Source organism: Dunckerocampus dactyliophorus, chromosome 8 (genome assembly GCF_027744805.1).
Source record: "Dunckerocampus dactyliophorus isolate RoL2022-P2 chromosome 8, RoL_Ddac_1.1, whole genome shotgun sequence".
Taxonomy (NCBI): Eukaryota; Metazoa; Chordata; class Actinopteri; order Syngnathiformes; family Syngnathidae; genus Dunckerocampus; species Dunckerocampus dactyliophorus.
The window spans coordinates 15,788,414-15,802,581 of record NC_072826.1 but is presented as its reverse complement, the minus strand read 5'-3'; the positions used below and the strand labels follow the sequence as shown (position 1 = coordinate 15,802,581).

Sequence of the window (14,168 nt, the reverse complement as noted above, 5' to 3'; positions counted from 1 at the left end):
CGTGGAACAATGGAGTCACATAGTTAGCCTGTGCTGTTGTGAATCTATCTCAGCGTTTAAATTATTGTCAGATAAAGCCATCCAAGGCTACGCTTCTGGCCTGCTCTAAGGCCACAGGAACCCAGTTTGCATGACTTGGAATGATCAATGCTTTTCCTCAAGCAAACATGATAATGTTTTAGCACTTCTCATGCACCAGAGTCTGTTAGACATAAAGAGAACCACACACGCCCAGAATAGATGCACAAACTTTTTGTGCAGTATGTCGCGAGGAGACGTTATCACAGGGAAAAACTTGTGGTGATTAGGGTGCAGCCTCCTTACGAGCAGACAATAAGGTGAGACAAGGTGATGGTGTATTTATTTATTGTTTCAGAATGCTTAAGAATTTACCTTGGGGAACATCACACGTTTACATTTGCACAATTCAACGGAAAGAAGAAGCAGAGTAGATATTTAATCCTACCCCGTATCTCAAAAATGACTGTTTGTGAACGTCATGTGTTTAAATGTTAAATAAGAAATAAATTGATATAGTGTATATTGATAAGTTGATATAATGTTGATATCCATCAACATTATGGATATGGGGGGGGGGTATCCCCTTAATAATCCCCTTAATTATCCCCTTAATAATAATAACAGGTTTCATTTAAAACATTTTAACAGTTGTGTTGTCATTGACTATATTTATAACTATATTTATTTTTTTATTTTATTTATTTTTATGTGTTAATTTGATGATCTGAAACATTTAAGTGTGACAAACATGCAAAAAAAATAGGAAATCAGGAAGGGGGCAAACACTTTTTCACACCACTGTACATGAATGCAGGATATAGACTAAGCAGTAAGGAGGCTAACTAATGATAGATGAATGAAATTCAGGATAAATTATATCAGACATGATTGTCAGCCCTTTTCTTCAATGTTTGTATTGTTTCTGAAACTGGCTTATATTAACAACACAATTTGAATTCTTTGCTTAATCTGTCTCACAATTCAACTGACTGACTGAATAAAAAGATGTAATTAAAGCAAAAATAGTTAGCCTTTAATACTTGTGTGTTTTAATCCCTGAGACAGTCTTGAAAATAAGTGTCTCAAATAGGAAAAAGAGGTGTTATTGTGGCCTGTGACCCGTGACAAAGTGTTTGCTCTCCGTCTGCTGCGCTCTGGAAAGGTCAAACCACTTCTTGACATCAGATGCTGTTGTTACAGCAACTACAGCGCCACCTTCTGTCCAGTGTTGGCTATCCATGTGGTTTGCTCCATGCAGTCCTCTATTGACTTGTTTGTGTTGCTTTTTGCAGGTCGCAATGAATTGATAGCGCGGTACATCAAGCTGAGGACGGGCAAAACTCGCACGAGGAAACAGGTGAATACATTTTTTTCCTTTAAATAACAAGAGTTGAACCGCTGGCATGCCTATATATATATATATATATATATATATATATATATATATATATATATATATATATATATATATATATATATATATATATATATATATATATATATATAATATAGGCCTTTTTTTATTAATTAATTTTTTACTCTACTTTTATTGTTCTTTCAGTGTTATGGATGATACCATGACATATTGCAACGTTCATTTATACTGGTATTATTAATTTACTAACCAGTTGGAAGCTACAATGTGATATTAGTTTTTATTCATTTAAGTACAGTGGTACCTCCAAGGTTGAACAATATCCATCCTTAGTTAGAATTTGAATTTTTTTTTTCCCTCACAGGAAATCATGTAAATAGAATTAATCCGTTCCAGGGTTAAACTCTACAGGGTCTAACTGTACAGGTGAAATAATATGTCAAGCATAACAAGACGTTAATGCTGTTATTAGTAAATTATATTGAAAAAATACATTGTGAACCTCAGTTTGACGATGAGTGACAGGGATTTATGTTACTGTATGTGCCAGGGAGGCAAGTCTCTTCACATAACCACTAAATCCAAGCTCACTTTGCGGCATGCGTTTAAGTCTTCTTTTATTACGAATGTCAATTTGTTGTCGCTTAAGAGCAGGCACCCTATGGTGATGTCTCACATACACAAAAAAGCCAAAGTAAACAAACTTTAGTGTGAAGATGCTCATTGAGTTCTTGATGTCGGATGTTTGAAATCCATGTTTTTGCGTGTGTTTTAGTTGGTAATACTGCCAGAACTTAAGAGGTTCCACTGTCCAGTTGTTCAAGGTTGCTCTTACTTGCATGCGAGTGTGCACGTGTGCATGCATCCTAATGCATGTTGTTGTTTTTGAGCTCAAAAACTCTCTCACACCCCTTTAGGTGTCTAGTCACATACAGGTGTTAGCACGGAAGAAAGTTCGTGAATACCAGGCGGGTATCAAGGTAGGTGATGGCAGCCTGCCACGCCTCTCCGGCGACACTGACTGGGCGTCTCTTTCCTCTTTGGTTACGGCTTCCCTTTTCCCTTCTTCTGTCCTGTTTGTCCTTTCCCTCCTTTCCCTCCTTCCCTCCTCCTCTGTGGCTATTCTTCTATGCAGGTTTCTAGCCACTTGCAGGTTCTCGCCCGGAGAAAATCTCGCGAGATCCAGTCAAAGCTAAAGGTATGCGCTTCACAGCGGGCTCAGCGGGGCTGGAAAAGGCTTGGCTTTGCACTAACCACTACTTTTATTAGCCTCAGCGTCACAGCATTAGCTCATACCGAAGCGAGCTCCGGCTAGAAAATTGGATGCAAGCTTGGTCAACGCAAGTGTTATTAAACTAATTACAGCTTTCTTGAGGATCATCAGAGACCATTTTTCTTGCTTCAGTACCATGCATGCAGAGCTCAAAGAGACACCTTTAACATCTAGAGCTGTATTCGCTAATATGTTTAAAAATAATAATAATAATATGGTTAAAATAAATAGAGGTTGACTCCTGTATGCTACACAAGCTGTTTTATGAGAAGCCTGTGAGAAGCTTGGTCTTTCACGTGTCTGCAGCATGCTCTCCTCTACTTAGTCTACTTTCTCTACTCTGACCCCTTCAGCTTCTCTCATTTGTGTTTGTAATGTCCTTTTATAAGGACGCCCAATTTTAAACTATAATCTCTTCCTTTGGTCTATCTCCTCCTGCCTTTTTTTTTTTTTTTTTCCATTTTTTGCATTCATACTGTGTGCACACATGTTAGATAAAGAACTTTAACTCATCTCAGAACCTTAACTCATGGTGACTAATCCTGCAGAAAAACCTGAAGACCTCCCCATCTTCAGTGGTGTCACATACTCTCCAGGCTATACAGCAGCAACAAATAGTAAAGCTTGACCTCAATATTGCTCTGAGTATCTTCAGTTTGGAATAAGGCCAAGCCGTTAAGTCAGTTGGTGACATGTCTTTAAACAACAGCCTTGCTAACAGTTTTTTTCGCTGGTAACTCCACCATGGGGTGCCTCCTTGCCTCCTTTTCTCACCTTTAGATTAAATGTGTACATTTTCAGAACATGTTATCCATATTGAGTACAATCTACTACAGTACAGCAGTGGTCCCCAATCTTTTTGAGGTTTGCGGCAGCCCTCGTACTATAAAAGTCTTGTGTAAAACAAAGAAAAGCAAAATCAAAACCTATATAAAACACACAAAATGGATACTGACTCAGTACAAGCCTTGAGTTAGACGATGATAATGGCGTGGATGAGAATAACAACATCTTCAATGCCATTGTCCAAAGTTTTGGATAGTACCTTTTTAACTTTTTAACAAACTTCTCCCCGCTGACAATGGTAACACAAGGGATTTGGCGTATTAGGCCATATTTTTGTAGCTGCTCTAATCATTTTAGATTAATTTATTGATTGAGATTAGATTTTCTTGTCCCTTCATTGTTTACATTGGCCTGGGTTTTTTAAGAAGCCCCAGTGAGCCTGTCAACGTAGTTTGTCTCTATGTGTACGCCCTGACCCACTTTGACCCTAAGGTGATGTCAGAGTAAAATCATAATAATAATAATAATATAATATCATTAAATACAGGGAAGCTTGTTATTTTCAAAAATGTATATACATTTACATTAAACTCAATGTACAGTGGAACCTCGGTTAGGGTACACCCTGGTTAGCATGCCAAAATGTTGTCTGTTTGTATACATTTTCCAGTTAGCATACAATATGCTGTGCGTCTTGTGAGTTGAACAGAATTCTTAATGTATTTTTATCACAAAACATCCTTGTTAGCAGTCTATCAACTTGCTATTACATGGAAACTAGGGATGTCCGATAATATTGGCATAAAAATGTGATATCGGTAGATATATCAGTATCGTTTTTTTTCCCTGTAATGAAAACCAATTTTAAAAAAATGCCAGGATGACACCACAGTTTGTTCATACAGTGCCCACCTGCTTTGCACTTTCCACAGGCTCTCGTGTTCCTGTCCACTCTGACTGATCTAAAGTCCGCTAGCTCCCCATGTTAGCATTTGGGACGCTAGCTGTTAGCCATGTTTCAGTGAGGCCATTAAGCTGCACTCCCTGAAAGTCTTGACGTTCTTTGTCAGCTCGTCGATCTTGTTTGCTAGTGAATTCACGTTTCCCATGATAATAGAAGGTACCGAAGCCTTGACTCTCCACTTCCTTGCTAGCCGCTTAGCTTTCATCTTAGCCCCGGCTCTGCTGCCTACTGATGTGGGACGTCGCTCTCACGGCACGTAAAAATCTAACACAGTGTGGCAGCGAGATCAACACAGACACCGCCTTTGTGTTTTGCTGTGAGCCTTAGGCAAAAATTACATGATCAATGAAGCTAAAATTAAACTTAAATATTCATTTATCCCTTTCATTCATTATTTATATGTACTTACAATTGTCACTCGATACATCGCAGCTCGAACATCGCTCCCTCACTCTTGCGTGGTTTTTCAAAAATTAATTAATAAATAAATTAGCGTTGTTCTGTGGTTGACTATGGCCTATTGCTAGTCAAAATATATGGATATTTAAATACTGTACATATTTTTCCCCAAATTAAACATTTTCAAGTATAAAAAGGGCTAAATTAACAAAAATACAAATAAGCCATTAAGACCACCAACTTGTGAATGTAGTGTTGCACATTGGTCACTAGGTGTCAGTAATTGTTCGGTGAGCCCACCTCCAAAGCACCAGACTTGAACAACCGGCTTGTATGGCAGGTTTAAATGATCTCACAACAGGCACAATAATAATAACATAATAATAATAATAATAATAATAACCATAATAATAACACGGTTGCAGCCATATCCCACAACAAGCTAAAACTCAACTCGGAACCCTCAAAGTTACTTCCTGTCCATCAACGGTCCTGCTTCCCTACAAGGTAAACTGTCTTAAATGTCTTATTTTCTTTGATTACATCTACTATATTGGGTAATACCAATGTAAAGGTGATGTATGGGTGTTATTTAATGTCTAAATGGCTTAATAATGTTTTTTTAAAAAGTTAATTAGAAGATCTATGCCATAACTACTAAAATATTTCATGTATAAAGTACTAATCCTACTTTGAGGAAATGTAATTATCACGGTCAGGTCTGGAACCAGTTAACCGCGCTAAACGAGGGATTACAGAATATGCATTTTGAATTGTTTTCTACATGTAAAACTATAAGTGTAAAACTATAAAAACATGTTTTGTGTTAACATTTTTGGCTTTCTGTAACGGATGAATTGGATTTACATTATTTTTCATGGGAGAAATTGATGCGTCCATTACCGTTAGAATCTGACCTTCTGGAACAGATTACTGATGCTAACCAAGGTTCCACTGTAGTTATTTACAAAGTAAAAAAAAAAAAACTACATTTTTTTTTAGTCCGTGGTCCGTTGGTTGGGGTCCCCATGCAGTACATTCTCTCTTCCCCTTTCATTTACCATGCTTTGTTTGATACTTAATCATCCCCGTGGACTAAAAATATTCTTACAAAACCTCTAATACTATGTATCATCGGCTGTTGACACTAAATTATTCCACTTTTTTTTTTACTTTGTTAAAATGTATTTATAAATTGCTTAATACACCCTAAAAGATTTATTTTCATCATCATTATTATTATTGCTATAATCAACTGTTTTTTTCTTTTATTTGAAACTTGCACAAAAACAATCAGCAAACAAATTATGTATGTATATCATATTTTGTAGTATAGTATATTTAGTATAATACATTTTCTTATTCTATGTAAAGTATTGAAAAGTAAAGCAAATTACTTTAAGCTAGCAGTGAATACGTAATCATTATTGCATCATTTTGCAGTATGGCCCAAAAGTCTTAAGTAAACTTAAATGCATAGTACTAATGTTTTATTTTTCTTTTGTTGTTGTTGTTGTTTTTGGTTTAGGCAATGAATTTGGTAAGTGAATCTCACTTGTCCCGTACGCTATGCTTACCTACTTGCCTTCAGCATCAACGCGCCTTCTAATGGCCCTCTGCTGGCATGGCATCCCCACTTCCGCCCCCCACTCCCATGCCCTTCGCTATCCCGTAATGAGGCATTAGGTGTGCTTCGGTAAACGTCCTTGCTTTGAACGCTGCTGTGCATCCTCGCTTGCTTCATTGAGGTGCTGCTTGTTTGACTTTTGGGCTCTCGACTTTTCTTCAAAGCTTCACGCGTTGAAGCTTTTTTGTAAAGGTGCTAAAAACAAGCAGGGGCGTTTACGACCTTGAAATATAAATAAAATAATGTCTGCAAGCCAGAGATTAAAAAAAAATGTGACGCCATTATGAGTGGTCTTTTCATAACACTGCTGTACGCACTTATATCCAGCTGCTCTCTTCGTCTTTCCGTTTCCATGGTGACCACAGTAACACTCGGCTTTACTTTCCTTGGAGCTTACACAACCAATGGAAGTCGTCTTTAGTCACCCATCATTGGCTGTTACACTATGCTAATCAAATTGAGGCAAATTGAGTCATTCAGTTGTTGGCAGTTCAAATAGCAATAAATGGGTGTTATGTGCAGATTGTTGCGCCCCCTTGTGGTCAAATTGCCTTCTTCCTTTGTGCGGACATGTAGGATCAGGCATCTAAAGACAAAGCCCTGCAGAACATGGCAGCACTATCGTCTGCGCAGATCGTCTCGCCGATGAAAAATCATCTTCCGCCACTACCCCCTGCTCCCTACCAAACAGGCAGAGTGAGACCTCTCTTCAATGTACATTTTTATTCCACATGCCTTTGAAGTATTGGACTGATGGAAAAACCTTGCCTCATTTTCCAGTTCTGGTCGGCACCGATGCCGGGACAGCCTGGACCTTCTCAGGAGTAAGTAGCTGGGTGGTGCCAAGGTCCATGTTTGGAGACAACATTGTGTTTCTGGAGACGAGTCAGTGCATTAATTAGCGTCATTAAGAGTAGGCATGTTTAACGCATCACGTTTTTGCACACCAGGCTGGTTCTAGATCTCAACCCGGGAAGGACTCCTGGGCTTGGCCGCACCAGCCATGCGTAAGTTCGCCTAAGATGAGGTCCAGCTGTGAGCACAAAGCACTACTAACTACCGCACTGTCTTGTATGTTTCCTGCACCAAATTGAAACTCCATCTACAAAACAAATAACCTGAATAGTTGTTCAATTTGTCTACTGATTAAAATGCAATGAAGCAGGTGGACTTACGCTTCGCTGGTGCAGCAACACATGCTTACATTGACACTAATCCACATTTAAAGCATTTATCCTACATGTTGGTCAAATGTAGAAAAGCTGACCTGTAAAGTATGTCTCACTGAACCTTTCACTGTCTTCTAGTATCAAACCTTTTGCACAGCCTCCATACCCGAGCCTATCAGGTCCAGTACCACAGTCCATACCAAGTAGGTCTCATTAACGGACAGTCAGTAAGTGATCATGTAGGACAAGTTTCTATGATTAACATTTTTGTTTGTATGGTCTGCAGGTTATGAGCCCTTGGCACCGCCTTCCGCACCCTCCGCCACAGCGGTGCCGGTGTGGCAGGACCGGACTATTGCCTCCTCCAAGTTGCGCATGTTGGAATACTCGGCCTTCATGGAGGTTCAAAGAGACCCAGACACTGTGAGTTTAGAAAAAAGGCCACCTCAGAACCTGTAAGAGAAGGTTTTGTGATAAGCAGCCATTTTCTTTTCACACAGAACCCACCAAAGGCGGGATATTGCTGCAATTGTGTGTACGGAATCGCACAATATATGTGTATGACGTTCATACAATGCAGCTTATTGCACATCAACTGTCCATTGTTTTAAGCGTGCCTTTTCTTGTGTCTCCATACTGCAGTACAGCAAACACCTGTTTGTCCACATAGGACAGACCAACCCCTCCTACAGCGACCCCCTCCTGGAGGCTGTGGACATCCGGCAGATCTACGACAAGTTCCCTGAGAAGAAGGGTGGCCTTAAGGAGCTTTACGAGAAAGGCCCCCAGAATGCTTTTTTCCTCGTTAAATTTTGGGTATGTAATTGACTGTTTTGTCTTGTAGTCATACAAGGTCTCACAAAAGCTATTTTGACAATAATGAGTGTGTTGACTCATTTTCAGTCAAGGTGTACACTGATTACTCATACGTATACACAACTTTACTTCTATACTGTAGTATTATCCCTTGAGGAGATACACAATAACAAAAATGCTTCCTGAAATGTGAGTGGTGTACTCACTCACTTGTGAGATACTGTCAAGACAAGAAAGGAAATGTGTAGGTCGATAAATACAATGATAATGGTATTTACAGGCCGACCTGAACAGCAGCGGCATGCAGGATGGCCCAGGTTCTTTCTACGGCGTCACCAGCCAGTACAGTAGCATTGAGAATATGACCATCACTGTTTCCACCAAAGTCTGCTCCTTTGGGAAGCAGGTTGTGGAGAAAGTAGAGGTAACAATACACTGATTGATTATCTCCTCATGTATGACAAAGATGAATTTTTTTCTATTATCTGATGATGTGATCTCCTCCTGCTGCAGACAGAGTATGCCCGCCTGGAGGGGGGAAAGTGTGTTTACAGGATCCACCGCTCCCCCATGTGCGAGTACATGATCAACTTCATCCACAAACTGAAACACTTGCCTGAAAAATACATGATGAACAGTGTTCTTGAAAACTTCACCATCCTCCAGGTACAAACTTTTTTCATTTATTTTTCTAAAAACCGCGTGTAACCCCTGCAAAACCATCACTGTAGTTCAATGAAACCTGTATAGCACAACAAAAACGGGATATGAATGAACTTTGACCTCGTTCTTCAATTGTTTGAAAAATAGTCACGTAAACGTAGAACTCATAATCCCTAAATGGTTGCAGTTCAGTTGATAATTGCACCAGGTAGCATGCTGACAGTCATCATGTACTTACTTAAGGTCAAATGTATTGGTACATGTGTCCATTCCACCTTTTGGGCTATAACAGCTTCCACTCTCCTGATTTTCCAAAATTAGCTTTTGATTATACTTGAGAATGACACTTAATCCCTAAAGCCTCGGTCACAACCCGCACTGCATGTTTTTAATCTGTACGTTTTTTGGGGAGGCCACATCCGCCATGTTTTTCTGAAAACACGGGGTGGGAGTGGCAAGTGCAGGTAGGGAGCACGTCACTGGCACGGTTGCGCAAGGTGTAAGTATGTGGCCCGCACGCTACGCCTGGCAGTGAGCGGTTGCGTGCATCGTACGCTCCGCACATGGTAAGTGAGTTGTACATGCTTACAGCGTGCTTGCAATGTGCAATCTCTGTGCGATTGCCACGCCATTGTACTTACAAGTGCTGCTCATGTACAGTGTCCTCACTCACTGTCATGTTGTAAGTGTGTGCAAGTGCGATGAACGACAGTTTTCCTGCCCGATGTCGGGGGGAGAGTTGTATATAGAATGACCTTCCGAGGTTCTCCGGAAGTCCCTGCTGCTGCTGCCTCAAGGTGCCGCCCATTCCACTGCAGATTCCAGGTTCTGTTGCGGCCACTTGGAGAATTTGTTTTCAGTGCTCATCTCAAGCTCTCTACAGGCGGGATACTCGCGCCCCCATGCTGCTCAGATGTCAACAAATGTCCACAATTTGACCAAAACAAACAGAGTATGGGTTGAGGGGGCAGTCACGTCACCAACAGTTATTGCTCAAAAATAAAACCTATTTTGTTGTTATTATTATGTTATGTTCATTACATCACATACCAAGAGTCTCAAACATGTTACTTCATTACTAAAATGTGAAATAAAAAGGAGGGAATTGTGAGATAGACATTTGTGCATATAATTAAAATCCATCCATCCATTTTCTATGCCACATCTCCTCATTAGGGTCGCGGGGCCAGCCAGCCAATCGGAGGGCACATATAGACAAACAACTCACACTCACATTCATACCTATGGACAATTTAGAGTCGCCAATTGACCTAACATGCATGTTTTTGGAATGTGGGAGGGAACCGGAGTACCCGGAGAAAACCCACGCACACACGGGGAGAACATGCAAACTCAAACTCAAAAGCCCAACGGAGATTCGAACCCAGGTCTTCCCAATCTCCTGACTGTGACTGTGACTGTGTGGCCAACATGCTAACCACTCATCCACCTTGCAGCCCAACCTACCCAAAATGAACTGGAAAAGACACCCCAGACTAGATGGATCAGACAGACAACTGTCCATCTATATACACAGTCCATCTAGCCATGTACAAACAAAACATAGAATGTGGGCTTTACAGATAATTTGGTTGTCTATGTGTAGTTGTTCATATGCTTGTTCTTGTTTCCTAGTCAGTACAGATTGGTGTTCTATCGCATTGTTTTGTAGTGGGCTCGCTACCTCTCAGTAGTGGCATGAGGCGTTGAGTTCTTGGTGTTAGCTGCTACAATAACAATGTTGCTGTCGCCTGGTTTATACACAGGTCAGTTGTGTAAATAGAACATTGTTGGTGGTTTTTGGATATATTTTTTTTAGGGCTTTATAGTCTTTACAATAGCTGTTTTTCTCTATTTGGAAGGCGCAAAAAAGAGAAAGACGTGTGGCCATGTTTCACATAAGGATTGTGGATGATGGGCAAATTTTTAAAAAACTGCAGTTTTCCTTTAAAACAATATTTTTCTAAACTAATCCTTTAAACCATTGACAACAAAAGAATAGGTATTTTTATGTGACATTTTCAAAAATTGTCAAAAAATGTCACTATTATAACACATTCAAATGTTGTTTCAATATTAATGCTTCAACCATAAAACAATCAATATATTTTGTTTGTGATGTGGTCATATAATTTTCTGCTGGATAAAAAAGTAATACATTTTTTAGATTAGCTATTATTAGATATGGGATTTTTGGTTTTAAAATGGAGATTATGTTTTATTATAATATTTTTTATTTTGTATTGCTGTTGTTTTTTTTAATAATTGTATTGTATTGTAATTGACAGTTTTCTTCCTTTTTTTGTAATTGTTATTCTTAGGTATTAATGTAATTGTAATGGACGCTGTAGGAAGACTGAACTACCTGTGAGTGCTTTTCTATGGAGAAGTGGTCAACAGCAGCACCCGCTGTTTGTGAGAAGAGAGATACATATCATAATGTCAGAATCTCCAATAACACCAGAAAAAGGCTCTAGATTTGTTGTTGGTTGTTTTTTTTTTTAAAACGAATCGCTAGATGATTGTAAATACTCACTAAATACAGGGGTGCTGGCACCACTGATCCCTCTTGCTACATCTTTGCTACGTCTTCTTCTCTGGCAGAGCAGATGCGTATGAGGTGTGACCACGTACTGTACAGAGTTGTTTAACAAACCGGTAGTGCCAAATATATAATAAATAAAATAATGTATTGGAAACATTGATCCAGTATAATCAATAGATTTCCAGCTCTGACTTCTGCATGAATAAGGTCAATTCACCACAACATAACAAGCATGCACGCATCCCTCCTGACATTATTTTGTCTTTATTCCCTTCTGCAGGTGGTGACGAACCGTGACACCCAGGAGACTCTGCTGTGCATAGCGTTTGTGTTCGAGGTGTCCACGAGTGAGCACGGCGCTCAGTACCACGTCTACAGACTTGTGAAGGACTAACACTCGCAGGACGTCTTGTGACGAGCCAGACAAAACAGTGAAACACAATCTATCCCTCTTCAGCCAGCTCGACTAAGCCAGGAAAGCCTGGAATGACATTCAAACGACGCTAGAGTAAACCAACAAGGGGACGTTTTTGGCTTCAAAACACACACACACAAGGAATAAAACACATTTATCAGACCAGTAGCTTGTGTCTAAACACGCTTTTTAGATGAAGTGGAGGTATGTGATAGAGATTGAAATGATTCTTGAGGGAGTGAGGAGGTGCTTAAGCGAATGAGAAGACTCTTCTGACAGGATTACTCGGAGCAATAAGTGCAAGAACTGGACCATGGAGGAGCCAAGTGGTGTTTGCAGTAGGTTTTGTTAGGAAAGACAAAGTGCCTTTTTCCTCCAAAGATGATATCATTGCCTGCCACTTTTGATTGCCTTTTGTACTACCTCTTGTATTTTTTTAAACGAGCAGATCCTCATCAGACAATTGGACATACAAACCCCTCAGATGTTAGTTTTTAACACTCTTTCCTCCCCAGTTATCCTACTTGTTATACAGTGAGAAGACTTTGCATTTTAGCCTTTATTTTGGTACTGCCTGTCTGTTTTAATACACAAAATCAGGTCTTACAAATGTTTCTTCTGCCTGCTTGCCTTACGTAAAGCCAGCGCTTTGCCTCCCTCCCTTTATAACCCCTGTTACAATAGCACCATTTCCACCGACATTTTCAGGAACATTTATTAGTCTAGGTAGTTATTTACGTGGGTAAATTCATGGTAATCTGTGTGCTTCCTCAAAATTCCTGGAAAATGTATTCAAATCAGGTCCTTCAGAAGTGCCTGGGATTCTGAAAAGACCCACCTCACTTTTAGGTGCTTTTCCAGGGAAAGTCTGGGATTGTGGGGATTTTTTTTTTTTTTACCCAAATAAATTTGGTGGAAAAATCCCAGGTTCCTTTCAGTGGAAAAGGAGCTATTGGTTTATTGGAAGATGTGTACTTGGGCTATAGGGGAGGGGGACAGCAGTGTTCATGACTTTCTGCCTTGACAAATGTAGCCTAAGTGAAAAATACATTGTGTTTGTACTGTGAGTCAAGTGGATCCTAAAGGATTGTGTGTTACATAGGAGTATTTTTATTTTTAGGGTACCGTGGAGCGGGGAGGGGGGGTTATTTGTGATCTCAGCACAGAGAGGAAATATGAAAGAATTTAATCACTGTTTCTTTTGTTTAAAAAAGAAATTGCATGCTGTGAAGTCATTCGCTTTACTCTTCACTCAATGCCCATAAAAGCTTAAATGTTGATATTTAAGATTTTGACATCCAACTCAAACTGTTGTCTCTGTGCTGTGGAACATGACAATTGATTGTTATTTATAGGGTTGGAAAGCAGATACTTACGAGGGCGAGAGGGGTTTGACTTGAAGCATATTGATCATTTTTCATTCGGATGGAAATGATGAGTCGGTAAGTATGGCAGGACTTCTGTTGGATCCTGCGAGACAAGCGAAAAAGCGTCTCAGTTGGACTGTTTTTTGCCATAAAATCTGACATTGATGGAGCGCCTGCCTGCCTTTGAGTGTCGCAACCTAGACAAAAAAGAAAAAAACGCTCCTTGCTCAGTGTATCTTTTATACAGTTTTATTGCCATTACCATTTGTGATTTGATTCTGTCGTCTTGACTTTCAGTGTTTGCGCTTCACTGAAATTAATGTGTGATTGTGCTGATATTGATAATTAATATGAGATATCTAATGTATCATATTCTGAATGGTGTGGGAAGGTGTTTGTTTGTTGTTGTTTTTGTTTTTGGTTGAAGGTGGTTTACTATTGTCTTTGCTACAATTGTAAATTGCAATTTTATACTTCCAAATAGAGGTTGGACTATGTAATCAAACCAATGTATCTAACAATAAAAGACACATGGTGCCTTTGGGGGCCATTTTCCCCGTAATAATGTGTGGGATAATTGTATTTGTCCACTAAAGTTTTAATTTTCATTCATTTATTTTCTATGCCACTTATCCTCATCATGGCCCATCCCAGCCGACCCTGGGCAAGAGGCGGGACACATCCCGGACCGGTCGCCATCTGATCGCAGGGCACATACAGACAAACAACCATTCAAATTAATTTACAT

At 39.7% G+C, this 14,168-nt stretch overlaps 1 protein-coding gene across 9 annotated transcripts in view; it reads left to right on the top strand.

The window, feature by feature from the left end:
• tead3b (TEA domain family member 3 b) overlaps positions 1–13,971 on the top strand; it is a 44,298-nt gene extending 30,327 nt beyond the window's left edge. Inside the window, exons 4-16 of one of the 9 annotated variants that reach the window (XM_054784881.1) lie at positions 1,314–1,378; positions 2,314–2,376; positions 2,532–2,594; positions 6,347–6,358; positions 7,022–7,141; positions 7,226–7,269; positions 7,396–7,452; positions 7,753–7,817; positions 7,901–8,037; positions 8,257–8,430; positions 8,711–8,854; positions 8,944–9,096; positions 11,919–13,971. In XM_054784881.1, coding sequence (XP_054640856.1) covers positions 1,314–1,378; positions 2,314–2,376; positions 2,532–2,594; positions 6,347–6,358; positions 7,022–7,141; positions 7,226–7,269; positions 7,396–7,452; positions 7,753–7,817; positions 7,901–8,037; positions 8,257–8,430; positions 8,711–8,854; positions 8,944–9,096; positions 11,919–12,032 — 1,211 coding nt within the window. In that variant the 3' untranslated portion in view covers positions 12,033–13,971. The remainder of the gene's footprint in view (positions 1–1,313; positions 1,379–2,313; positions 2,377–2,531; positions 2,595–6,346; positions 6,359–7,021; positions 7,142–7,225; positions 7,270–7,395; positions 7,453–7,752; positions 7,818–7,900; positions 8,038–8,256; positions 8,431–8,710; positions 8,855–8,943; positions 9,097–11,918) is intronic. The other 8 variants (XM_054784883.1, XM_054784886.1, XM_054784884.1 and 5 more) reach the window with 8 other exon arrangements.
• Positions 13,972–14,168: the final 197 nt, after the last annotated feature.